General features: G+C 33.4%; 1 protein-coding gene and 1 long non-coding RNA gene across 4 annotated transcripts; one reads left to right on the forward strand and one right to left on the reverse strand.

Annotated features, from left to right (window-relative positions):
- Window positions 1-336: 336 nt before the first annotated feature.
- Window positions 337-2,593, forward strand: LOC110007730 (uncharacterized). 3 transcript variants are annotated; one of them, XR_016053958.1, is made up of 3 exons: window positions 337-505; window positions 1,113-1,339; window positions 2,265-2,593. It is a non-coding gene; the product is annotated as an uncharacterized LOC110007730 (long non-coding RNA). The 3 variants fall into 3 exon arrangements; XR_016053960.1 differs by having other exon boundaries at window positions 1,125-1,339; XR_016053959.1 differs by having other exon boundaries at window positions 1,128-1,339.
- A 7,945-nt stretch (window positions 2,594-10,538) lies between these two features.
- On the reverse strand, window positions 10,539-18,955 carry TTA1 (class I heat shock protein, putative (DUF1423)). Its single transcript, XM_006849358.4, has 2 exons — window positions 16,502-18,955; window positions 10,539-11,271 (listed from the first exon to the last, which is right to left on the reverse strand). The coding sequence occupies exons 1-2, from the start codon at window positions 18,783-18,785 to the stop codon at window positions 10,730-10,732; spliced, it is 2,826 nt and encodes a 941-aa protein (XP_006849421.2). The 5' UTR covers window positions 18,786-18,955; the 3' UTR covers window positions 10,539-10,729.
- Between the last annotated feature and the right edge of the window lie 7,520 nt (window positions 18,956-26,475).

Consider the following 26,475-nt stretch of genomic DNA (forward strand, 5'->3'; position numbering starts at 1 on the left):
GATTATATTTGGGCATCAAAACAACCTCTTTTAATGAAAGTTTTGAGATAAGCTCTAATTTGATTGTTTAGACTTTAGAGCCTAGGTTTTATATCAACTTTTTTAAAAAAATTGACGGTTTAGACAATGCAATACAAGAAGCAATACTTATAAAAATTAAAGTTCAATGTTTTTGACCTTTATGGATCTCAAGATCGAGATGATCGGATTTGATAAATTTTCAGCATAAAAAACATCTTCTAGTCAATTTTTAAGATGCTTCTTAGTTTGATGGTGCCGACCTCAACCTTATATAAACGTTTTTCAAAAAAAAAAAATCCTTTTTACCAGCTCTTTAGGCCGAGGGATTAAATGTACAAATGCTCCCGCGGGAGCGCTTGGAGTCCCTGTCCCTCCCCAAACCCCGCCCTCTCTCTCTCTCTCTAACGCTGCTCTCTCTCCTCCCCCCGCCACCATCTCCACACGCACACCGTAGCGAGGTGCAGGTCTTCTTCCTTACAATCGGGTACCCAACTCTCTCTCTCTCTCTCTCTCTCTCTCTCTCTCTCTTTCTCTCTCTCTTCTGCTTCATATTCTTCCGTATCCGTCGTAGGTCTTAGTTATTGAAGTTATTTGTTTTTGCTTCGCTAAATTAGTTTATTCTTCCGATTGATAGAAAATATATTTTTCTGTATAATTTTGTTGTTAATGGAGAGTTATTGCGAGCTTTGAATGATCGTTTTTCCAATAAAAAAATGTGCATTAAAATTTATTTAGATTGGAAGCGTTGAGTTTCTGCGCCTTTTGGAATCCCAAGCTGGTCTTTAATGGTAATCAGACTGTTGTTTATGTTAGTCACTGAATTTTTTTGGTTTTTTGATATTTTTGAGAGATTCTGCTTTAATGCCTCTTTTGTTACCTCTTAGTATAAAATTCAAAAAATAAATTTCGATTTTTCATGAATTTTCTGGTTATATTTTTGCAACCGTAGCTTTTGAACCACTTTATTTGTATTTTATAATACATGGCTGATTTATTGATAATTACTGAATTTCTCAAGTTACCCATTTCTTTTGTTTTTCAACCTTAAAATTGAAATATTTTCCAATTTCTTCCTGAATTTTATTGTTCAGATTGTTAAACAGCAGCTCTTGAGCTATGAAGACCTCATTTTTAAGGATCAAAGGCTCCCGACAATTCAGGCTTCGCCTTCTTTTATCCACCCTCTCTGTGACTCCAATTGTAATTAAAGAGATTCGAGCTGATGATTCTTCGCCAGGACTCAAACCACATGAGGTTTCCTTCCTCCGATTGATCGAAGAGATCTCCGATGACTGCTCTGTTGAAATCAATGAAACTGGTAATTAAACTCATGACATTCTGATATCAACTTCTGTTTAAATTTAAGTTTCTATTTTTTCTTGAAAATTGTGTGATAGGAGAGTATACCATCTACCAGTAGGGTATACAGTACCCAATAGGGAAATCTACTGTCCATTATTGATGATGGACAGTGATGATCAACTACCGTCCTTGAGAACTTTCCTTAATTTTCTCCATCCATTGTTGAGAATGGATGGTGGATAGCCAAAGGATGTCATGTTGTACTTTCCTTGTCTAAATGTCTCCATTTCAATTCTAATTATCAGGGTTGGGGTTAGATGTCGGTCGCTGTTGCATTTAGGGCTATGTTGTCGTGAGTTTCTTTTTCTTTTCTTTTTTTTTTGAAATTTTCTACTCTTAATTTGGAGTTCATTTCTTTTGTCTTTCGACTGATGTAAAACTTAGATAAATATTTTGAGCATCACAATTACCATCTGCAATGATTATTACTGCAAAATTTAGTATCCAAGAAATGGAGCTATGATTATGTTTTTTATTTTTTGTTGTTTGTTAGTTTACTTTTTATCAATGGAATGTTATTACCAAAGGGACTTTCGAATTCTGTAAACTGGTCAATCTATTGTAGTACATCTATTACCTTTGTTAGTTCATTTCAAACTTTTTGGCTTAAAATTTGAGCTTTTGCTTGGTTTTTCCATCTTAGTTATTTTAATAACAGGGATAAATGCAATTGATAAATGGTAAAATCAGTAATACTCTTTCAGAAATTAGGAGTAGGTTTTTTGTTTCTTTTTTATTTCATAATTCTGGGAAGATGTAGTTAGGATGTTAGGCTCTTACTAAGTTATGGGGTTGAGAGTAATGTTGATAAGTATGATAAGTTTCTGTTACTGGGGATTTCTGGTTTTTTGGAGTTTTTAATGTTTGTTTGTTGACTACAGGGACAAAACTGAGATATAAGCCTGGGATTTTGGTTGGCGGGAGGAACTTGGTGCATGAATGTGGGCTTAGACGGTCAATTGAGTACTTCTTGGAGCCACTGATTGTCTTGGGGGCAAAATTTTGATTCATACAAATACTACAAACATGGTTTTCTAAAAGTGTGGTTGCATTATACTATCATGATACAAGTGTTGCATGAAATCACTACCCAAAATGTATAAGGGTTTATGAAAAATATCTATATACTACATACTACATTACATATATGTATGTATATTTATATATTCTATTATATATTAAACGAGAGCAACACTTTCTCTATTTTTGAGCCACTGTCCCACCATATTAATAAGTCACTCTCTCCCCACATATCTCTCATGTCATGCATGTCATCTCACGCCCATTCTTTCCATTCTTTTAATCATCCATCTTTCTTAATAAATCCCCTGTCCCCGCCATATTTTTCTCTCATGCTCATGCATGTCATCTTATGTCCATCCCTCTTTTCTCTTATCTCACCTTCTCCTTTCCTTTAATTATCCATCTTTCCTAATAACTCCCCCTCCTCAAGTTTTCTCCCTTCTCTCTCTTCCTCCATCCGTGAGTGCCCATCCAACTTCTCTCTCATCTCAAATTTTCCATTCTTTTAATCATCCATCTTTCGTAATAACTTCTCCCTCCACGTTTTCTTTCTTTTTTTTCCTCCCCCATATATTCTCACGTAACTCATATATATATATATATATATATATATATATATATATATATATATATATATATATATATATATATTTCATAACTCATATTTCCTAAGAACTCCTCACCCCACATTTTTCTTTCTTCTCTCTCTTACCCCATACTTTCTAATAAAGCTCTCTCCTCCCCCATACTCTCATTTAACTCCTCCCTCTCTCTCTCTTTCATAACTCTTATTAAGCATTTATAGTAAATATTTATTTACTCTCTCTCTCTCTCTCCTCTTGTCCCTCTCCTCATCTCTTCCTCCAATCATCTCTCCATCTCTCTAAAATTATTTATACAATTATTACAAATATGTCATAATAATTATCAATAACTATATTCATATTTATAAATAAATAATACTCATTATTATAATAATAGAAACATTTATAATTTATAATTTCAATTTATTAAAATAAAAATTAGAATGGTAACAATGTTAATCATAGTTTTATTTATGATAATTATATACTATTCATAAAAATAATAATAATATTTATATTGGTGAATGAAAAAAAGAGGAAAAGATTAATCTTTGTTTTTGTTTTATTAAATTTATTGATTTTTTTTATGTATTTTTATCTTTTATATTTAGCCTTTAAGTTTCTTATTATTACGATTTTGACCTTGTTTTTCAATTTTTTGGAAAAGAGCACCTCATTTATATAATGAGAAACTCGTTTTAGGTAACCCAATATTACTATTCTCTCTCTCACCTACCATATTAAATCCTTTTTATGTGTAACGCTACCTCATCTTTATTCTCTTTCTCTACATTCAAATTCATTTCTTGATTATCTCAAATCCTCTCTCCATAACATACATGCAATCCCTGAATTATACAAATTACTCATCTTTCAACGCCTTCTCCCATGTGCATCTTGCACTAAATATAAATTTAAGTTGCTTTTTATTTATTGGGAGACTTTCCATTCTCTTTCTCAGGTATTCTCTCCTTATTTAACCATCAATAGCTTTTTCTCTCTCTCTCACGGATTCTCTCTCCTTTTTGTCTCTCGAGTACTCACATGCATTTCTCTCTGTCTCTCAAACATGCACACCTCTATCTCTCTCTTAGTATAAACACTTTATATGGATACGATTTATATATCTAATATTTTAATTTTTCATTCGCGGTGTTAGCGATTATCTATTTATCTCTAAGGTGATGATGCGTGTTCTCTAAATAGGTATGTTTATGTCTATTTATTTTGTTATTCTATTTTTAATTTTATTTATTGTTGATCTAACTTCATGGAGACATGTACTAGGGTATGGTTTCTTTTTTTTTTAATGCTAGAAATTGTTGATAATAGTTTTAATTCATTCTCAAATTCATGTTTTTTAATTCCTGCTTTTTCATGCTTTTTGCAATTGCTACTATACGAGTGATATCATCTATTTGGGATGATGTGGCTTCAATGTTTGAGAGAGGGTTTTCAAAGAGAGACAATTTTGAATAGAGATAGAATGTCACCATGATATATATATATATCATCTATTTGGGATGATGTGGCTTCAATGTTTGAGAGAGGGTTTTCAAAGAGAGACAATTTTGAATAGAGATAGAACGTCACCATGATATATATATATATATATATATATATATATATATATATATATATATATATATATATATATATATATATATATATATATATATATATATATATATATAGATAATTAATTAAATTAATTAATGCATAATTTTAATCAAAAAATATTATTTGAGATATTATGATAATATATTAAACTAAAAATAATCTAAAATTATAATTTATAGATAATATTATAAAATTATAAATTATAAACAATATTTTTATTTCATAATTGTTAAAATTTCAATAAGGTGATCGTGCTTCATAGATATAGCCATTGTTTATCTATCATGCATGCAATATTTTTAAATAGTTGAGCTATTTATTGGCCTTAAGTAATTGCTTATCCTTTATTGTCAAACTTTTTTTTTATGGGGTTATGGTTTCAAGCTTGACAAGTTTAGCATCAGAAACACCAATGCAATCTCTCAAATATCTACAATAAATCAAGATTTATTCATTTTAATCGTCCAAAGAGCGAGGAAGTGAAAATGAGGCTTTCTCGTCACAATTTAGATCTTGGTGTTTAGTTGCATCATGAGTTTTTTCTTCTTTTCTGGAACAAATATTATTGACCTTTACATGGGTTTCATTGTTTATCTCATCAAAAAAGGGCAAAACAATGTCTTGATTTGGATGGCTCAAGTTTAAGACTAAACAATGTATGATATTATGCAGACAATGCTATTGATTTAATCATATGACAGAAACAACTTATCTGCTTCTATTAGAAATCATCTGAGCTTGCTACTTTCAAAATCAAATGCAAATTTATTGAGAAAGAAAACTAAATAATTTCCAAAATTTTCAAAATCAAAAGCAATTTTATATTTATTTTTATTATTTTTGTCTATTTCTTTCATTTTATGTCTGTATTACTTTATAATTTTGAAAATCCTAAATAAAATTGAAAAGAAAAGGAAAAAAGAAAAAATTCGCTACCATTATGATTAGTTTTGATTGCAATAAATACATGTTTATTATGAAAATTTTCTAAATCACAAACAAATTTCTAATTTTATTTTCTCAGTTCTGTTTTCTTTTTATATTTCTTTATTTTTTTGTCTGTATTTCTTTATAATTTTGAAAATCCAAAATAAAATTGAAAAGAAAAGGAGAAAAGAAAAATTTCGCTACCATTATGATTAGTTTTGATTGCAATAGATACATGTTTATTATGAGTTTTTTATAAGTATCATGTGACATATTTTTTATATTTTCATATTATCTAATTTATAATATTTACTTATAAGTAAATAATATATTTACTTATGCAATTAAAATGTTTTAATTATGTCTCTCTTTCTTTCCATAATAGATCGCCATTTTAAAAATATAATTTCAAGATCAAGAATTATTTATGTAGTTAATAAGTAATTTCACGTGCAACACACATGCATATCACTAGTTTTATTATTAAGCTAGAGTTAAGGTGTGGACACATGTCATGAAAATAAGAAAAGACCGTAATTCATTAGAGGTTGTTGGAGACATTCCCACTTTTAGGGGGAGGAGAGAGGGAAAGAGAGCAATTCCACGTACCCAAAAAAAAGAGAGCAATTTCCAAACAATAGTGTGTGCTATAGATTTTAAGGAAAGAGCGAGAAAGAGAGCAATCTCAATCTCCAAAAAACAGCGAGTGTTATAGATTTTAACGGAACAGAAAGAGAAAGATAGCAATCTCTTAAAAATCGATTTGAAGACAAGAGAGAGACAAATATAGCAATATCAATCTCCAAAAAATAGATAGATATATAGGTGTGTGCTAAGAGAGTATTAAGGGTAGAGAGCTAAAAAAAAGCAATCTCTTAAAAATAGTGCTAGCTAAAGAGAGAGATAGATATATATAGGTGCGTGCTAAGAGAGAGAGTATGCAGATTAATTTTTCATTTAGAGAGAGATCTAAGAGAGATTTTATATGTTAATTATATAGAGAGACAGATAGGTGCGTCCTAAGAGAGAGAGGGAGATATTTGCCATATTGTATCCTATGATTATAATTTAGTTAGTTGCTATGGAGAAGTAGGGTGAAAAGTGAGAAAAAAAATCTCTTATTTTCTTGGGGAGTTAAATATTTGAGGAGAAAGATATAGACACATGATTGATGCGGGGAACAGAGATTGAGATTGACGTGGGGGATAGAGATTGACGTGGAGGAGAGAGGGAGATTTGATATCCTAATTATATATATATATATATATATATATATATAAAAAATCAAACATACCATATCCTTACCATATGAAAAAACAATTGTGCTTTATGGTTTTTTTATATATCGGTGCGGCAATGTTTTACGAGATTTTGGATTTCCATTATACATAGATAGTTTCCTCATACTTTTACTTGATTTTGGACTTCTTTAAGGTAATGGTTCTGTTCATACTTTATAGTTTTGTAACTTTTGATATGTTATATTGGTTTAGTTCCGTTAAATTTTGTGTTTTCATAATTATTTATTCATTATACTCTTATGTGATTTTGGATTTGCAATATGCATAGATAGTTTTTCTTTGAGGTAATGGTTCCCCCTTATGATTTATGGTTTTGTTATGTTATATTGGTTCAGTTTCGTTAAATTTTGTATTTTCATACTTTTATATTTGTTCGTTATGCTTTTACGTGATTTTGGATTTCCAACATGCCTAGATGGTTTTTCTTTGAGGTAATGGTTCCCTCTTATGCTTTATGATTTTGTTATGTTATATTGGTTCAATTTCGTTAAATTCTGTGTTTTCATTAGATAGTTTTGTCATGCTTCTACCTGATTTCGGATTTCCAATATGCATAGTCATTAGACTGAAGAGAGAGAGAGGATTTTTAGATAAGTAATTTTTAGATTTTTGAATTAAAGATTAAGAGGTATTTGGTTATTTTCTAAAACATAAAAGGGATAAGTTAATTTTGAAACCATGTCTTAATCCCTTCATTGGTAGGAAGGATGAGAAGTGCATCAGGAGCTGATAGAATCAGCCCATTTGTCCAACACGGCGAGGTCTCGAAGAACTATAAATCCGAATAACCGAAACCTAAATTTCAATGCTCTAAAAAATAAAATAAAATAAAAAATCCAGTTTGCATTAAAACCAAACTATAGGGATCGCGATATGTTATGATTAATATGATCTCTATAGAGATTAGAATTTGGTTTGAAATCGGGTACATAGCTGCCGGATTGGATAGTCGTTATCAATTTGGTTAATTGTTGCACAAATTACCTAAATGTGGATAAGTTTAGGAGTTTTACTTCAATCAGAATCTTGGCAAACTGCAACAATGTGTTTTCACTGAAGTACAACAATGTGTTTTCACTGAGAGCTGTAAGAGCTTTTGCTTGCCCATTATTTTAGCTTTTATTCTAATTAATTGGAATCGGCTATATGAATTCAGGTTCTTTATTCCGTTCTATTAAATGTCATACCATAAGTCTCCGTATCTTTTTGGACTACTTCCAACCATCTCCTTTTGGGCTTGCCCCTTGCCCTTTTCAGTTCTTTTCACTTGAACTAATTTGTACCTCCTCCTAACAGGTGTTGTACTTGATCGGTGCATACATGGCCAGCCTATCTAAGTCTACTTTCACTCATTTTATCGTCTATTGGTGTCACGCCTAAATTCTCTCAAATAGATTTATTGTGAATTCTATCATTTCTTGTCATGCCCCTCATCCATTTCAACATCTTCATCTCCGCTATGCTCATTATATGGGTATATTGTTTTTTATTCGCCCAACCTTCCGCTCCATAGAGTAAAATTGTTCTTCTATGCATATTGAACAAAATTGTCCCTCTATGCATATTTTAGCCCACTTATATATATATATATATACATATATATATGAAAAATGTTAGGATTAGCCCACTAGTTTATATGAACATATAAATTCAACGGCCCAGATTGATTCTGGGCCGATTTGACGGTCACGACTTCATTTTGTATTTGAATTTTAAGTTTTTTTCTACAAATCCAAATAACTTGCAATTTTAGTTATGTATCCTTCAAAAATAGCAGAATCTAATAAAAATATCAAAAAAATAATTTGCAATAAATAAATTGATCAAAATACCTTTGAAATGTTTTGAGGAAACATATTTTTTTTTTAATTATTTTTTCAATATTTTTATTAGGTGTGCCTTGATGAGAATAATAGACGCCTAATATTTTAAGTTATTTAGATTTGTAAAAACAAAAAAATTAATCAAATACGAAATGAAGTTGCGACCGTTAGATCGACCCAAATTCAATCTAGACCATTGAGCTCATATGTTAAACCAATAAGCTAATCTTAGCATTATCATATATATATATATATATATATATATATATATATATATATATATATATATATATATATATATATATATATATATATATATATAGAGAGAGAGAGAGAGAGAGAGAGAGAGAGAGAGAAAGAGATTATGGGAACATTTTGAAATTGTAACGCATGAAGCACAACTCAATCAACTAACCTACTAAACTTCTGCCTACAAATCACCGCTATATCATCTGAATTGGCCTTTTTATCACTTGAAGGATAATTGAATAATCAACTAACCTTCCGCCTACAAATCAGTGTTGTGAAACAAGCGATAATCAACTCAAGAATAGTGAGAATTTTGTGTGGCGGACTTTTTTTACCCGACGGATCCTGTGCGGCAGACTTCTTTTACCCGAAGGATCATAATCGACGTCGAGTTCTTCGATTGGTCACATCTCCAAATTATTTTAATGTTCAACATGGTTGTTTATTGAAAAACATTTTTAATAAAACATGGTCTTAAAGACTATTGAATTTATCTTCACAATTGAAAACTTCTATTAAATAGTTATAGATGATATTAAATATTATTGCAATATAATATTAGCAACAACACGAGAATAATATAATTTCTTTAAAATTATGAAAGAAAGAAATAATTCAAATATACTATTTGTGATAAAATAAGATTAGATGCAGACCAAAATTTTTTAAATGTTGTTTTAAATAGAGGAATCAAGAGAGACATAGTGCAAATGAAAAACAGGGAGAGAAAGCTAGAGGAGATGGGATAAAAAATCATAATTAGAAAATAAAAATATTTTTATCAAAATAATTTGTAAAAAAATCCTTAGAAACCATGTATATATTTCCATCACAACAATGACAACAGCTGTTGTTTTATTGCGATGATGTTATATATTTCATTGTGTTTCTATCACATATTTATATAATTATTTACATGATCATTTTCTTATGTACAACACACGTAATCCAACGAATAAATTATCAAAACACACTTAATATTTGAACTAGTTCACATTTTAGATGTATTTTGAAATCCTAGCACCTCTGTTTTATTTTTTTCAACGCATGATTTAGATGTCATTCCTCTTTTAAGTTGTGGTCCACTTGGGCAATTGAATTGTTTCTACTGTGCATTCAGGAATATAAAGAACTCTTTGGCTTTAGCATTCAGTACTCAGTAAACACTTGTTAACAGCATAGGAATTCTAATTTGGATGTTAAATCCAAAAGAGATCAAGGAGGCTTAAGATGCAGGCCTAAGATCTTGGTCGCCCATCTTCCCTCAGAGAGAGAGAGAGAGATATGATTCCATAAGAGGAAAGAAACAAATGTAAACTGTAGTTCAGAGGCAACCACTCTTTCCCTTCTACTTCACCATCACTCTTGGCCTAGTCCATCTATTTCGGCTCGACATGAATGTGCTCTGCTAGGCTATCATCTCCCACAAGACTTTCATGACTTCTGTTCATAAGACCTTCATTATCAAATGACATGTCACCTTTGTGTGAATCCACTACGAAATTGAACCTACCACATCACAAATCTATCACCACATCACGAATCTATCAGAAGAATCCCTCTCTTTTTTAATGTTATCAGAAGAATCTCTCTCTCTCTCTCTCACTGAATCACACGAACACTACCAATTTCATGCAGGCTTGAACTACCCGAATATTATAGACCGAAATTAGGAAAGTATCACACAATATAGCAACATCAGAAATCACTCTCTCTCTCTCTCTCCCTCTCTCTCTCCCTTTCTCTCTCTCTCTCACAATCATACAAGGCCCAGGAGCCATGGGAACCAAAACGAAAAGCAACAAAAAACCCATGGACCTTACACCCATTGCTTCTTTGTCGCCTCCATTCTCTCAAGTAAACTTGCAATTTCTGCTTCCATCCTCATCTTCATATTGTGGTAATCACAGTGGGAGCTCTCCAAGACTTTCAGTTCCTCCATCTTCTTTTTACGCTTGTCCTCTGCTTCATTCAAGCAAAGCTTTGCAAGCTTGGTAACATACTCTTCTTCGAGTTTCGCACTCTTTGCTCGAGCGATTCTCTTGAGCCCCTCTGCCTCCTTTTGGGCATCATCAGCTCGGCTCTGAAACATTATTGCCTCTGCTTCTTTCATCTTCACAAGACCCTCCAAACTATCAAACCCGACTTTCTTTTCTGACAAACTACGCTGAAACCCTACTTCTTCACCAGTAACTCTCTCATGGCTATTAGAATTCCTATGAATGTCCCCTTTGATGCTAGAAGAGTTGGCTCTATAAATAGGGTCTTGAGTATGGACAGGAGGTTGACCAGAGACATCTCTTTGCACAACTGCCAACTCTTTAGAAGAGCAATTTGATCCAGAAATATCTGAAGCACCAGCTGTATACAAGATGTAAGAAGAGTCAAAATTCTATGGAGCAAATATGACAATTTTCAGCATAAAAGGATCATCAGCATTGAGTAGTAAGCCGGCAATGCATGAGAAGAACACAAAACTATAGATTTATTTCACATATATGTTGTATGCTATACATGGGTAAAGAAATGCTAAAAGCAGGCACATATAAATCTAGTATTTCAATAATGATAAACAGATAACTATGTGAATGACCTTGTAGTTAGGATTCCCAGAAAAGCAGCAGATAAAATCATCATAAATTTTTTTTTTTAAAAAATGATTTTTTTATCAACATAGAGAAGTGGGATAGATACCAAAAATTCCAGTATGTCATATATCCATATGGCCATGGGATAACAATAGACAAGCAGTTGGAGGATTTCGATGCAATATTTAAATCAGCATTCAAATAAACAATAGGTAATCTACAGTATCAACACAGAAAGTAGCATAATCTCCTAACTGACCATGGTAATCTTCAAGGGAAAACATGAGCCTCTATTTGTAAACTGATTCCATGATGTCTAGTTTTTACTAGTCTCGTCAAGCCATCCTAATCTCAGAATGAATTCATTTCTTCTTCTAAACATCATTAGCTATAAATTGATTAAGATTACATACCAAGAGAAAAAGCAGAAACAAAAATATTAATCACCAATCATAACAAACTAAGCATCCTAATATCTGGATGATTTTCATCACTTGGGAACTCTTACGGAGAAAGTGCCCCCCACAGCTATAGGTGTTACATTTTAAACCCTTTGGAATATCTCCAACTTATCCAGAACTAAACTTGTTGGACATCAGTATGACAATCTTTAACATTGGAATCAAGTGGGGAGATGTTCAACTCATATTCTCAAACTCAATATGGACAAATCACAGTTCTAAAGTTCTTGAATCTTTATCCCTTCCAAAAGAAATAGACCAGGAATTCATCAAGTGACGAAAAATAGAGTGCACATGGCTGTCAGTGCACTAGAACAAAATAGTCCCTTGGTAGAGAAAAGTAGAAAAATATACAACTAGGCAACAAAAGTCAAGAGAACCGCCTAAAAATGATAAAAATGGATGCTAGGTGATGTTTGGTGATTGCAGCCAAAACATAATTGAGAACAGAATATCTAACAGAGAAAAGAAGAGTAGCAAAGAGGTACCATGTGAGGCTCTGAGTATGGCTTGGAAGAAAAAGGATGCCAAGTAGAAAGGGTCTATGAATACGCAAAAATAAGTAACCTAACAAGAGGATGAGTAGCCTAAATTTATGCATTTTTTCCATCTAGCCTTCCAAAAAAACCCAAAATAAGAAAAAATAAATGGACCCAACCTTTTTTAGGGAAAATATGCCCACAACAAGGTTGTAAAAAAACAACCGGGAAATGACCTGCAGGTTTCTTTGACAAAACAAATAGGAAATGACATGCAGGTTCCTCAAGTCAGAGGGATGATCTGGTTAGGGCTGAGAATGGGTCAGATCAGATCCAGATCCACTAGGATATATTTTCGGATACGGATCCAAAAAAATTATTTTATATCTATAAAATAATATAACAAAAAATCCTAAATAACATATATATAATACATACATATACATGTATATATATAAAATAAGATATAATATATTAATAACTAGATCGGATCCAGATCAGATCCACCAATACCGGATCCAATCCAAATTGCTATTCGATCCAAATTTTGGATCCCGATCCAACCCGTCGGATCCAAATCTTGGATCCATATCCAGATCTGGATGGGATCCAAATCGGGTAAATTCTCAACCCTTTCTGGTAATTAAAATATTTTTCTACGAGAATGTGCCTTTTATAGGCCCAAGGACAACAATGGAATGTGAATGATGGGCAGAAAAAAGCCAACTCCTCTTAACATTGATCTCCTTCACATGTACAACATGCACATCACAACGATGGGAACAATAAGTAGAAAATGAGGAGTGATGTACACAAAAGAAAAGACATTTAGAACATAGTAGATGAGGCCATTAATTGGATAGAGTCTGAGTGAAGCAACAATGTTCTCCAACTAATATGTGCCAAACTTCATCATAAATATGGTAACCGAAACATAAATGGCTATAATTCAAATATCGATTCTCAACATGAACAGATAAAGTTACCTAACCAGACTTCAATGTGAACATGATTCTCAAAACTCAACACAAAGGGCTACATATTAAGTTGTATCCTAACAGGAACAAATCAAGTTACATAAATCTAAAAATTGAGCATATGCATTTGCTCTCTCATAGATACTAATTGGCATTTAAAACAAAATCACATTGTCCAGATATGGAACAAAAAGAGAACTAAGAGAAAAAAGAACAAGAATTCTTCAAAAAGGAAACTGGAAATCTCAATAGAAGGAAGAGCAAGGTGTGCTAGTAGATGAAGATGGGGGATGGAGACCATCTTAAGGTCTTGTTCAGGAGCTCATTGGCACGACCAACTCAGTTGGAGGCTGGATCCTAGACCACTAGGCCTTAAAGGAGATCGGAACACTCCATTTTATCATGTCTTCTCAAATTCTAATAGAAGCAATGAAGCGGTTATCTAAGTTGCTGTAAATCAGGTGACCTTTTGTCGATGTAATGAGATAAATGATGAAATAGTTGACTTTCTAACAAAGCGAAGGTGTAAGACCCCCTTTGGAGCAATATAATCTCAAAATAATAAATGTACAAGTGCTTTATGGATCTAGATAAACATCATTAGGGAAGAAGTAAGAAAAATTTTCTTTGATGTTATGGTCGAGTTCCTGGGTATGTACCTTCAAAATTTTAGAAAGTTCATTAAGAGGGATTTTACGAAGTGTTTCAGGAATTCCATAATGGAAGTTGGATGGCTGAATGTTCTGATGTTACTTTTATCACCACGTACCTCAGAGGTGGGGAATTCAAATAAAAAGAATAGATTCTGGATTGGTAAGATGTTTCATTCCTCTATAAGATCATCACTCTCAAGGAGACTCAAAGAGTTCATGTTGTTATTCATTCAGCTCAAGGACGATTAGTGCAAGCTGGGCACATTCTTGAGGGCTCCTGGCCTGCTCATGAGCTCAATCCAAAAGATAGATGCCAAAGGAATATGGCTACATTGATTAGGAACTCGTGCTATTTCTGCATAAGGAGAAAGATTTTAGGGGATCATGGATCTTATGGACGCAAGCTGAATTTCTATAACATCTTCCCGTCGTGACTAATGGAAACGTGACACCCAGGTATTAGGCAAGGACATCTCTTGGCTCCATGTCAAGGTGCTACTATGGAGAATGTTGTCTGACACTGTAGAAAGTTTCTTTTCAAAGATGAATCAAGCCCCTCCCCTTTTGTCATGTCTAAAACTGAGCAAAATCATACATATAGGGAGAAGATTCAGTTGAACAGCTACCATTTAAAATTCATGTTTAAATGCTTTGGGCAAGGCTATGGAGAAACAATAAATTTGGAATGATCCAAACTGATGGGCATTGATGCCCATACATTGAGAGCCAAGACTCTGGGTGAAGTGTGCATAAGGTGGTCTTATTATCATCATATTTACGATTTACACTCTGTGAGCGTGCCCCTTAAACTCCACGGAGTCCAATAACAGTCGAGCATCATGCTTCTAAAATACAATTTGGCAAGTAACTAGATCTATTACATGTTGCTATATAAGGTCACTAAAGACAGTTGGCAAACCAGATTAAGAAACTAAAAGGATTCCCTAGAATGGTGAGGAATTAAGAAAGAGTTTCCATGGATGTTAGATAAACTTAGACCTAGGGTGGAATGGGCATCCATGGCACATTGAAATGAATAAAATGCATAATGCATTAAAAAGTGATGCCATCTCCATGTCCTTGCACAGGGTACAATAATGTTTCAAATGCTCCCAAACACAGGTCATCATAATCATCCAAGCCTTATCCCAACTATATGGGGTGGGCTACATGGATCTTGTTATGCCATTCTACTACATCAAGGGTCATCCCTCAGTCAGATCCAGGATTCATCAAAAGATGTGGCAAAGGTTTATGTTGGCTGCCCCACTAATACAACCCTCCCCCTTTATCAAGGCTTGGGACCGGTATGACTGGCTTGGGACCAGCCATGGCGGAGTCTCTCCCAAGCACATGTAAACCATCTAAAAGAAGATCCTTTCCAACCTAGAACATCATAGGTGCTCATGTCTTGTGATAAATTAGTAATTTAGCATGAGAAGATACGAGGATATGGTTGTAACCATATCAAGTAAGCCATGAAGTAATGTAGTTTCACTACAAGTTAAATGGAGATAGAAACTAGAAACTAAAGGAAGACTGAAAATTTTCATGCCAAACAAATACTAATCCAGCTACTACATGGTAATTTCAAGATATCTGCAACTAGGATCACCTGGATTTTCTAATATAACAGAACCAATAAAATATTAGAAAATAAAAAGCATTAGCAGAAGTTAAATTGGGTGACATTGAATGAGGAAGTCGATCTTATGCTTCAGTTGTGCAGAAGTTGACATTTTTATAGATAGATAAGCATGGAGAACAAAAATGAAGTCACATCTCAAGGTGCAGGAAATTAAATAACAAGAAGAAAAAGAAAAAGCAATAAAACAAACAACAGTCACCTAAAAAAATTATAGTGAAAGATAAGTAAAATTAACTAAATTTCCCAGCAATGTAATCTAAGGCAAGGTCTTCAAAGCAAAGCAATGTAAATTTTGCACTGTATCATAACCTAGCATCATTTTTGCCGAAATATGATAATTACAATCAGAAAAATTCTGTATACTACTTCAGTTTACGCATGTCTTTATATCTTTCCAATGGTAATTTTAAATTTTAAATGCTTCTCCTAGATAGTTCCTTTATTCTACACCAAAGAAACTTCCACCCATATTTCCTTTTAGAAGCAGATGTAAATACAATCTATACTTCTTAGCTCAAGAAGGAAAATCTAATGCGCCCAAATACTTTAAATGAATGCAGCTGTAATAGTTTTCAGAAAATGTACAAAATATCCTGAGCCTTCTACACATGGCATGAAAGATTTGATATCTCTTCTCATAACATTGATTTACTTTTTCTGATTTATTATTTCTTATGCATTTTATTATTGTAAATTTGGGACCCTGTATTTGCTCAATGCTCATGGCATCAGTTGACATCACAAATCATAAGAGAAACAAATTCCAAGCCTTGAGAAAAACTAACCCTTCAGAAATTGTAGAATGGTATTGCAGGCATCAGAGGGAGAGAGAAGTTTCTTGTTCATCTTCATCAGCAACTCCTCAGCCCTATTATGCAACTCCTTACCCTTGCGATCTTCACTATAACGGAAGATCCTTCTCACATAGTCAAGCTCCTTAACCAGAATTTCAAAACTCCACCGCCTTGCAAAACACAAGAACACCTCCTTAACAAAACCAAACATTTCAGAAGTATGGCCACACCCAAGGCAATAGAATTGCATCTCAGTAGTCCCTGAACTCTCCTTCAAACTTGGGCCTGGCTTTATATATTGCATTTGGATTCCACAGTCAGCATGGCACCAGTGTGAGCACACATCGCAACCAACCCAACTACAAGTATTCGATGCACAATCAAACTTCAGACAGATTTGACACATGCAAGCACTGCAAAACCCCTTATTGGCACAGATCTTGCAGTCACAATCTTCTACAGGTAATACACTCGAGCAAGTCGGGTTTTTACACCTCGAGAGCAAGAAGATCTCCACCAGCTTAGAAGTAGGAAACGGATTCTTCCAAAATAAATAGTCTGAAATGCCTGTTTTTAAGGTGACCAAGATGTCCAATTGGGTCTTGTGAGATCTAGAGAGGGTCTCAGACGTTAAGTCTGATCTTCTCTCAAGTCTTCTTTGGAGACTGGCTAGCTCCTCCCTTCTCTCAGGGCTTGCCATGAGGTTCTTGAGATATAGTCTCGTGGCTTCAAGCAAGTCCTCAGGAAGCACATGACTTGCATGAGCCATGGTTGGTATTGAATCAGTAACTATATCATGTAAAATCCTCTCAGGTTTTGTGTACACACGAGAAGGTTGCCCTCCATCACTGCAATGTCTGTTTACATTAACGTAACCCCTCTTTTTATCCTCTGATCGAACTAAACTATTATCAGAAGATTGTGTCTCTCTCCTCTGTTTTGCCGGCAATTCTAGAGGGAAGAATGTTTTCTTCTCGAAACTGTTGCTTTTGTAAAGATCAATGGTCGAATCCTTGACCCCTTTTTCAGGCATTGCTGGGTAACTATGCCTCGAATAATTAATGATGGGATCACTTCTCTTGGGTCCAACTGGATCAAGTTCTGATTGAGCTCCAGAGGCAATAATCTGAGAGGACGAAACCTTCTCAGGATTCAAGTTTCCATTTGGAATGCTTCTCTGGTAAATGGGTACATCAGGAACAGCTCTAAATCTACTATGAACTGACCCATTCGTTCCTTCTCCGCCATACCACATTTGATCAGTTCTCCCATTCGAAACCTCATTCTCTCTCCTAGAAAGATGGTAACTACCAACTGAATATTCGTAATTCTCAGCGGAGTTTCTGGTCAGGGAACAACTGGGGTTGTGGCTAAATGGGTGCGAGTAAGAGTAAGAGAGAGAAGCAGTAAAATCATCAGAAGAAGTTCGGGTGTGATTATTAGAGAGAGTGAGAGATTGGTTACTAGCCGCTCTTTTCACAATATTAGGAGTGGAATTACTCTGTAGATTAGTAGAGGCAGCAGCCAAAGTTAGTGAGACATCAGGGAGACTAAGGGAGAGATTAAGGGTCTCCATCTTAGCTTTCTTCTCACCATTTGACAGCTCAAGCCCTTCTTTCTCACTCTCTCTCTTTAACCCCTTCTTAAAGGGTTCACCATTTTTGCAGGGGCTCGAGTCCTCTCTCTCCCTGTCGCTCCTAAGTTGCAGAAAATCTCTCTCTACCCATTTATCAGCACAATCATCTGAACCCTTTTCTTCAATTACAACTTCTTTTCCCTTGTATTTCCCCTTACCCAATCCAAAATGCATATCTTCCATTGAATTTTGATACAATTTACCCGAAATCCCTTTGTCAGGCAAACCCACCTTAATACTATCGCACATGTAACTCAAGGTCAGTTCTTGGGCGCCATGATTTCCCACTTTTTGCAAAGACCCATTATCCTTTGGCTTCAATTCATGAGAAATCCTAACGTTTTCTTTCAATTCACCAAAATCTGGCCGTTTCTCACCCAAAAAAAACCCATCACCCTCATGAAAAACTCTGTTTTTCCTTGATGGGTCATCAAGAACGTTTAGAGAGAGAAGATTTTCAGTGGGTTTATCCGAGATATCACGACCCATCAAGCTGCTTCTTAGAGAGAGATTGGGGCTTACCTGTAAAGAGGAAGAGATGTTTGACTCAGGTTGATGACGGCCACTTTTGTGATCCCTCTGTGAATCACCATCGCCTTCTTCTTCTTTCGCCTCCCTCCTCTCCGTTTCCGAAGGCATTCTCTCTCTCTGAGCTTTCTCTCTTTCTCCCTCTAAAAGTTTAAGCTTTCTCTCTTTCTCTCTCTAAAAGTTTGTTTCATGAAGCGGCCATGATATCATCATCATCAGATCATGGCCGTCCTCGCAAAATGCATTGTACAAATTGCAGAGTACCGGAGACCAACCATTTCATCGAGTTATATATTATTTTAAGGTGATATTTTGGACCTGTGTTTTCATATTATATCGGGAATGACCCTATGGTTTTTGCGCCCTCGCGGTTTGAGTTTGTGTCCGTTGTAAGTTTTACTAGGACGAAACTGCCCTTGGCAGATTTCCATGTTATAGGTGTTGTAGTGCTCCTTGTTATGAAGGAAATCTCTTTTTTATTATTATTTCTTCTGGGAAAAAATTCCTTTCTTAGCATGATTGAAATGAGGTTTTCCTTTGAAAAAATTATAATTTGTAAAATTCAGCTAATAGGAAATCTTACATGTGAATTATGATGCCATTTGGGTCTGTATTTTGTGTGACCATTGATGATTTACTAGTTTTTCTCAACTGAAAACTATTTTTTTGATAAACAATGAATTGAAATATGTGTTATTGTATATGGATTAGTTACTTTCCTTTTGTTTTCTGTTGCTTAGGTATATAGAGCAAAATGGATGTCCAATTCTGATATTAAACGACATTTGAATGCCCTTTTTTGGAAAAAAATTATATTTTATTTCATTTTCTAAAAAAATACAGTCGATATTTTCACAGAAGAAGACCCAAATGCATTGAACACACATTACGACATCTGCAATCCCAAAATAGTGCCCTTGCTCTTATCATTAGCTCATGCGCCAGTACTTTACAGCTACCGGCACCCTAAATATGGTGCTCATTTTAAACAGTGCTTATCTACAATGGCCATGCCTCGTGCCCGTTGCACCTCGTGCTCTTCACCTACTATTTTTAGTTTTTATGAATTACCATCATCGACAGGCTATAATAAATCAAGGTCTCATATATTTGGTGATTTCAACAACTCTCTAATAATAAAACTACCAGAGATTACTAATAGATAATACATAATTCTAGTAAACCCTAGAAGTCCTTGGAAATTAAATTACTGATGTTTTTTTGTTGAAATGGTTTACAAATAGAGGTCTAACTTTACTTGAAATCTTATTTATTTCAAATGGGATTATCATGACAATTTTTCATAATTCTCTAGTTCAAGTAGTTGTTTACTATTCCTTAAAAATATGTAAAATTTTACACTTTAATCTTCCTAAAGCTCACAATTCAATCTTAGAGGGTCTTCAAAGTAAGTCTTTTTTCTTTCAATGGTGAAAATGTGTTGAAGATGCGGTAGGAGAGGTCAAATTGGGGTAGTTTGGTCATGGTGAAATGTTGCAGTGTCATCTTGTCTTTTTTTTTTGTGGAAGGGCTTTCCTGCTATTTCATATAGACTGTGTAGGGGCATTTTGGGAAATTAGGTAGCTACATTAGGGGACGAAAACCCAATGGACGCAGAGTCAACGACGCATTTTCCTCACGCGCAGCGCCGACCGCCACCGTTTTCACCCTTTGTTTTTGTTTCATATAACGCCTTTTTTTTGTTTACTTACAAACAAACAGCCAAAATGACCACGTACTGCCCCTAATATTTCAAGAATGCACCCCCAAAGGAGATTTGAGGATAGTGAACTTTGAGTTGTTGGTAGGTAAACAAAAGTAAAGGAAAAAGCTTAAATAAGGTTGCCAGGAAAGAAGTTGCACATCAAATTGAAAAAGAAAAAAGTTTATACAGAGTTGAGGCTCTAAACAATCAAATTAGAGTGTATCTCATAAATTTCATTAAAAGAGGTTGTTTTGATACTCAAATATCTTTAAATTGATCTTTTCGATATCAAGATGCATGGATATAAGAAAAAAATGGATTTTAAGCATGAGAAATAGTGTATCTTGTAATTCATTTGTGGACTATGAATTTTCAAGATTTTTAAGTTTTCATAGATCTGCTTGATCTACACGTGTGAAAATTGGTAATTAGAGATAAAAGTATTTCTTAAAGCTATCGCAAAGATTTTCAGTAATGAAACTACATTTCTCGATACTATTTGAAAGTGCACTTTAATATAATTGTTTAGAGCCTCGCTCTATACAAACTGCACCCAATTGAAAAAAATTGTTTTAATGTTGAAAAACTATCTAATCAATCATCTCGAGGTCGAGATGGATGGATATTAGAGGCAATGGACCCAAAACCGACTTGGGCCCTGAGTGATAGATCCGCTCTGGGACCAGGTATGGGTCCAAAAATTGTTGGATCCAAACACTATTCTTTAAGCTTGAAATTTGATAATTAGAGATGAAAATATATTTTAAAGCTATTGCAAAGATTTTCAGTATTGAAACTATATTTCTCGACACTATTTGAAGGTGCACTTTAATATAATTGTTTAGAGCCTCGGCTCTATACAAATTGCACCCAATTGAAAAAAGTTGTTTTGATGTTGAAAAACTATCTAATCAATCATCTCTGAGGTCGAGATGGATGGATATTAAAGGGCAATTGGACCAGACCCCATCTGGGACCTGAGTGATAGACCCGATCTGGGTACAGGCATGGGTCCAAAAATTGGACCCAGTAGGTAAGGTCCAGGTCCAAATTTTGGACCTGAACACTATTCAGATCTGGGTTCGGTAATATTTTTCGGGTTCTAATATATTAAATATAGTTAAATACATAGATATTTAATTTTTGGGTCGGGTCTGGATTCATGTCCCACACTATATTCCAACCAGACCTAGATCCAAAATGGATATGTAAAAAAAAAAGATTTTAAGTGCCAATAATACATCTTGCAACACATTATCTAGATTGTCCATTTTAAAGATTTTTATGCGTTTGAATTGTTTTTGAAGTTCTTTATAATTTAAAAATAAAAAAAATGTACACAAAAATTTAATCTTATGACAAGAAGATGCGCCTTATTTTAATTATTTAGGGCCGCAACCTCATACAAACAGCACCCAAAAGTAATTGGATTAGTAGAGCGATGATAGATGAAGAAGTATTTTTTTGACCATGTATTAGGGGTTGCTCGGATCTTGGCACAATTGTGTGATTGCACAGAATTGTATTGAGTTTTGATGCACAAGCCGCATGATTAGATACTTATGAAAATTTATCATGAAAAAATATAATTGATGAAATTGTATATAACTTTGGTGCATATTTATATGACTAGATATTTGCAAAAAATCAAAGATTTGGGTTCGAAATGAACTTCAAATTGTAGGACCCCCTAAGCCTTAGTTTTCAATCATTAGAGCCTTGAGGTGCCATAACATGACATCTAGACTACCACTCCTACCAATTTGGCAAGATAACATTACATATAAAAAAGAAATTTATCAGAGTAGCTATGGGATATGAACTATTTAATATTTCGCCCATACATTTTGATTTAATTTCAAAATACATATCAAAAGACACAGGGCATGAGTTGGACTATTTGCAAATGTATAAAATGTTTAACAATAATACACCTACACCTCTTATAGGTAGTTTGATAAATATCCTTAAAAAATATATTTTAGAAAGAAGGGAGAGTTGAAAAATAGAGAAATTTATTATAAAACTTATTTTATTTTTAAACTTGAAAATTTATCTCATATATTTCATATTCTATGCTCAAGTCTCACTTTTTTAGAGTATACGACGTATTTTAATTTTATTGTTTTACTGTCCATCGGATTAAGTTCAAATTTATAGATTGCATACTTTTTATATCACGCACTTGTAAAAGATCCAAAAAAGAAACTTGAGCAAAATAAAATTATCAAAATTCTAGAATCTTGTAAGGCATTTTTGTCACTTATTATTATTAAATTAATTTTTATATTTTCTACCGGTGCATAATTATTATAAGTATGAACACCCCATAATAGTATATAGATGAACAAATTAGAAATCCAAAACATACGAGTTGAGTATAAATTATAAAATATGAAATACAAGAGTCCATTCAAGATTTGAAAAAATACAAAAATATTTTCCTCCAAATTTTACTAAAAATAAAATAAAAAATGTAGATTCCATTTGACTAATTATTATTTTTCTTAGGTTTTGGAGCTTACCGCAAAAACCATACAAACAGTGGCATGCTTTAAGTGTGAAACGAATCCAAAGCATTTTTAAACTCGGTTTCCCACCAATCAAACAAAACCTAAACAATCCCGTTTTCCTTTCAGGAAACGTCAGCCCAAGGCTATGTGTTTGTAATTTTAACCAAATTGAGAGGCATTTGTTCAACAGAAGCCCAACCATTTGTATTTTAGGAGAAGCGAATCCTGTGCTCCAAAAAAAAGGCGCTTTTTATGCGTTCAAGAAACGATAATTTAGCAACGGATAGGGGCATGGGTCCCACGTTTTCTCTCTCTAAAACACCTCTCTCTCCCTAAAACCTCCTCTTTCTCTCTCTAAAACCTCTCTTCTCTCTCTCTAACATGTTACTATTTGTGAAAAAAAACAAGGCCCCAAAAACACACACATCACATCATCAGCTTTTCTCTCACTTCCTCACTCTCGCTGTCCTCTTTTCTTGACTCTTTCTCTCTCTTCCTTTGACTAGTTTCCCTAAAATTTTCCCACGTTTTATTATCAAAAATCTCAGTTTCCTTTTCAATTAGAGAATCATTTGCTTATTTGCTTTATTTTTGGATGTAAGTATATACCCTGGATTGTTATCTGAATTTTCAAGAATGCCTTCTATTTTTGTGTTTTATTTGTTAAAAGGGCAATATATATATATATATATATATGCTGTTAAGCGCTTTAAAAAAGCAAGGTATGAACAATCATTTTTCCCAAAATCATGGTTCTCTTTTATGTGCATAATGAAATTGTTGGGTCCATCAGTCTTCTTAAATTCCCCTTTTATCAGTGTACTGTCCATGTTAGCAAGAGAATCTGATGCTCATTGAAATTTTAGAGAGAGATAGAGAGAGAGATTTAGGTTAGCATGTCAATTCTTTTCCCTACAAAAAAAAATGTAATGGAATATGGAGACCAAAACCCGCATCCAAGGCAAAGACTTGGAAATTTGTTCAGTCATCAAGTTTTCTTAGCCGTGATCGACGACCGCGGCGAGCCAACACGGATTCGCAGGAGTAACTAGGGCTCGCTGCGGTGGCTTAGAGTTTGGTGATTAAGTTTGGGATTTAAAAAAAATTATAAAAAATTATAGAAAAATAAAAAAAGTTATTTATAATGTATTTTTTATGTTTTCTATCATTTTGACAAAGATTCAAAACTATTTTGACCCTTGTTTAAAAATTTGGTGATCCAATCCGAATTATCTTGATCCGGATCTTAAATCGTCTTGACTGTTTTAGATCTTGTAATATATTGGGGTTTGGACAGTCCACCCTTGAAGCGGTCGGTTCGTACCAGTTTCTGACATCACGAAACCGCCTCTCACAGAAACGTCACATTTTTTTTTAAAAAAATTCAAACACTTTTTTTTTATTTGAGATATTTTTTAATTCAAGATGTCTAAAAAAAATTTTAATACACGGCCCCATAAATAATAATTGGTCTCAATTGCGTATTAAGTTTGCGGCTCACTCGGCCAAAAACGATTAAAGGTGCGGACTTTAAGCCGCTTATAAAACTTCATTCTCCTTAAACTACTACACGTGCGATAATTCTCCCACTTCCTGCTTTATGCGTGCAAAGGAAGAGGGATTAGGCAATTGCCCGCAATGGTTTAAGTCTTAAACTTTAAGCAATTTGAGCCCTAAAATGTTGCACGCAAGGAGAGAGATATTTGAGCCCTAAAATGTTGCACGCAAGGAGAGAGATATACTAGCAGTAGTTTAAACAATTGGAGCCCTAAATCAAATCATTAAAAAAAATAGTTTATGGGATATTTTGAGAAAAATATTCTATATTGCAAGTATGAATTTATTTATTTATTTTTAAAATTATATTAAAATAAGATTGTAAATTTATATTTCTAAATTCTATATTTTTGTCAGCACTAATTATTACGTATTAGATTTATTTATTTGTGAGGGTCATACCCATGTTTTTTGAATAACTTTTATTATAATATTATAATTAATTTTTAAACTAAATAACGTTAATAACCAAATCTTATATTTTATTTATTAATTTATTTTATAAATTATATAAGATATTATTTTTTGTTATATTTGTAAATTAGATTTTTTAAATTATATGATAATATAAGACAAATTACAAATTTATTCATATTTTGTATTGTAAAATGATTATAAAATATAAACTAATAATTCCAATTTTAATGTATAATTTTATATTAGTTAGGCTATGATAATTTTAGACGAGTAAAGAGAATTAATAAATATTTAATGTGATACTAATTTCACTTTATGTGAGAAATTATTATTATTTTTAAGAGTAATTCAGTGGGGATGACGACCCCCTACCTGTTTTCTATGGGAAATTATTGTTTTTAATTTATAATGTTTTGAAATTATCTTGATGTAAATATACATACATCCAAACAAGGAAACAACATCTCAATATTTACATATCTTTGCAAATAATGAAACTATATGATGCACGGGCAAGCTTTCTATGCTTCCCCTACAAAATAAAAGTTGTACACTTCCCCTTATCCAATCGTCCATTCTGAATGAACGTTTAAGATTGGCCCAATCACAATTTCACGTCTCTACACTATTTTATTTTTCATTTTTTCTATAAACTATTTTGATACCAAATTTTGTACGTCCAATCCTCTATTAAACTCACATTAGCGAAAAATTTTAAAAAATATTTGTAATAAAATAAAATAACCAAAACCCTTGAAAGATTCAAGGGGTATTTTAGTCATTATATTTTATCAAAAATTTATTTTTATTATTTTTTATAGGTGCGCACCAATGAGAAGATGGCACGTACCAAATTTCATATTCATAAAATTTATATAAAAAACTAAAAATAAAATACTTTAAGACATTGGATCTAAGATCAAACGGTGAGTGGCTTTTTTTATCAAAATTGGACGGCTGGATGGTAGGAGAAGCATAGATCTTCTATGATGTAAGGGACGTATAGAAACCTTTCCCATAATATACACCCCTATTTGTTTTTTTTAAAACTAAAAAAACACTATATGTAAAAAATTTTATTAATTTTTGAATTTTTGGGCCAAAACTTGTCGACTCGACTGATTCTCCGCTCCATCGATCCGATACAATATATGGGGAGCCCGATTTGGGTCACCGATCCGTCTTTTAAAACCTTAGCAGATTCTGTATTTTTAAATATTATTTTTTAAAAAATCTATTTTTTTACTACGCTTTTTTACCTCATTTAAATATATTTTATTTAATTTTACTATAAACATATTTTCCCATTTATTATGGATTTTTTAAATTTTTGTAGCACTTTTTAGCCTGAACAGGACCTGCCCAAGCGCCAATTCCTCGGCCTGCCCAGGGCCGGGTTCCAAGGCTAAGTCGTACTTTCCTACCCTGTTTTAGACAACTAAGATACAAACAGAGAGAGTGTGTTGAACTTTGGTTTATTAAAAAAATAAAAATTGTTTTGTATAGCCTGGACCGCATTTCTAGTCCACAAGTATAAAGCATCCATCTTCAAGATGGATGCAAATATGTGGTGCATCTGAAAGCAATTGAAACTACGGGATTGTATACA

This window comes from Amborella trichopoda, chromosome 4 (genome assembly GCF_054954075.1).
Source record: "Amborella trichopoda isolate Santa Cruz 75 chromosome 4, AtrichopodaSantaCruz75HAP2 v2.0, whole genome shotgun sequence".
NCBI classification, from domain to species: domain Eukaryota; kingdom Viridiplantae; phylum Streptophyta; class Magnoliopsida; order Amborellales; family Amborellaceae; genus Amborella; species Amborella trichopoda.

Coding starts and splice junctions, on each gene's coding strand:
- TTA1 (XM_006849358.4), bottom strand. CDS start 18,785: ATGCCTTCGGAAACGGAGAGGAGGGAGGCGAAAGAAGAAGAAGGCGAT. Junction 11,272..16,501: donor CATTCTACAATTTCTGAAGG/GTTAGTTTTTCT, acceptor TCTTGTATACAG/CTGGTGCTTCAGATATTTCT.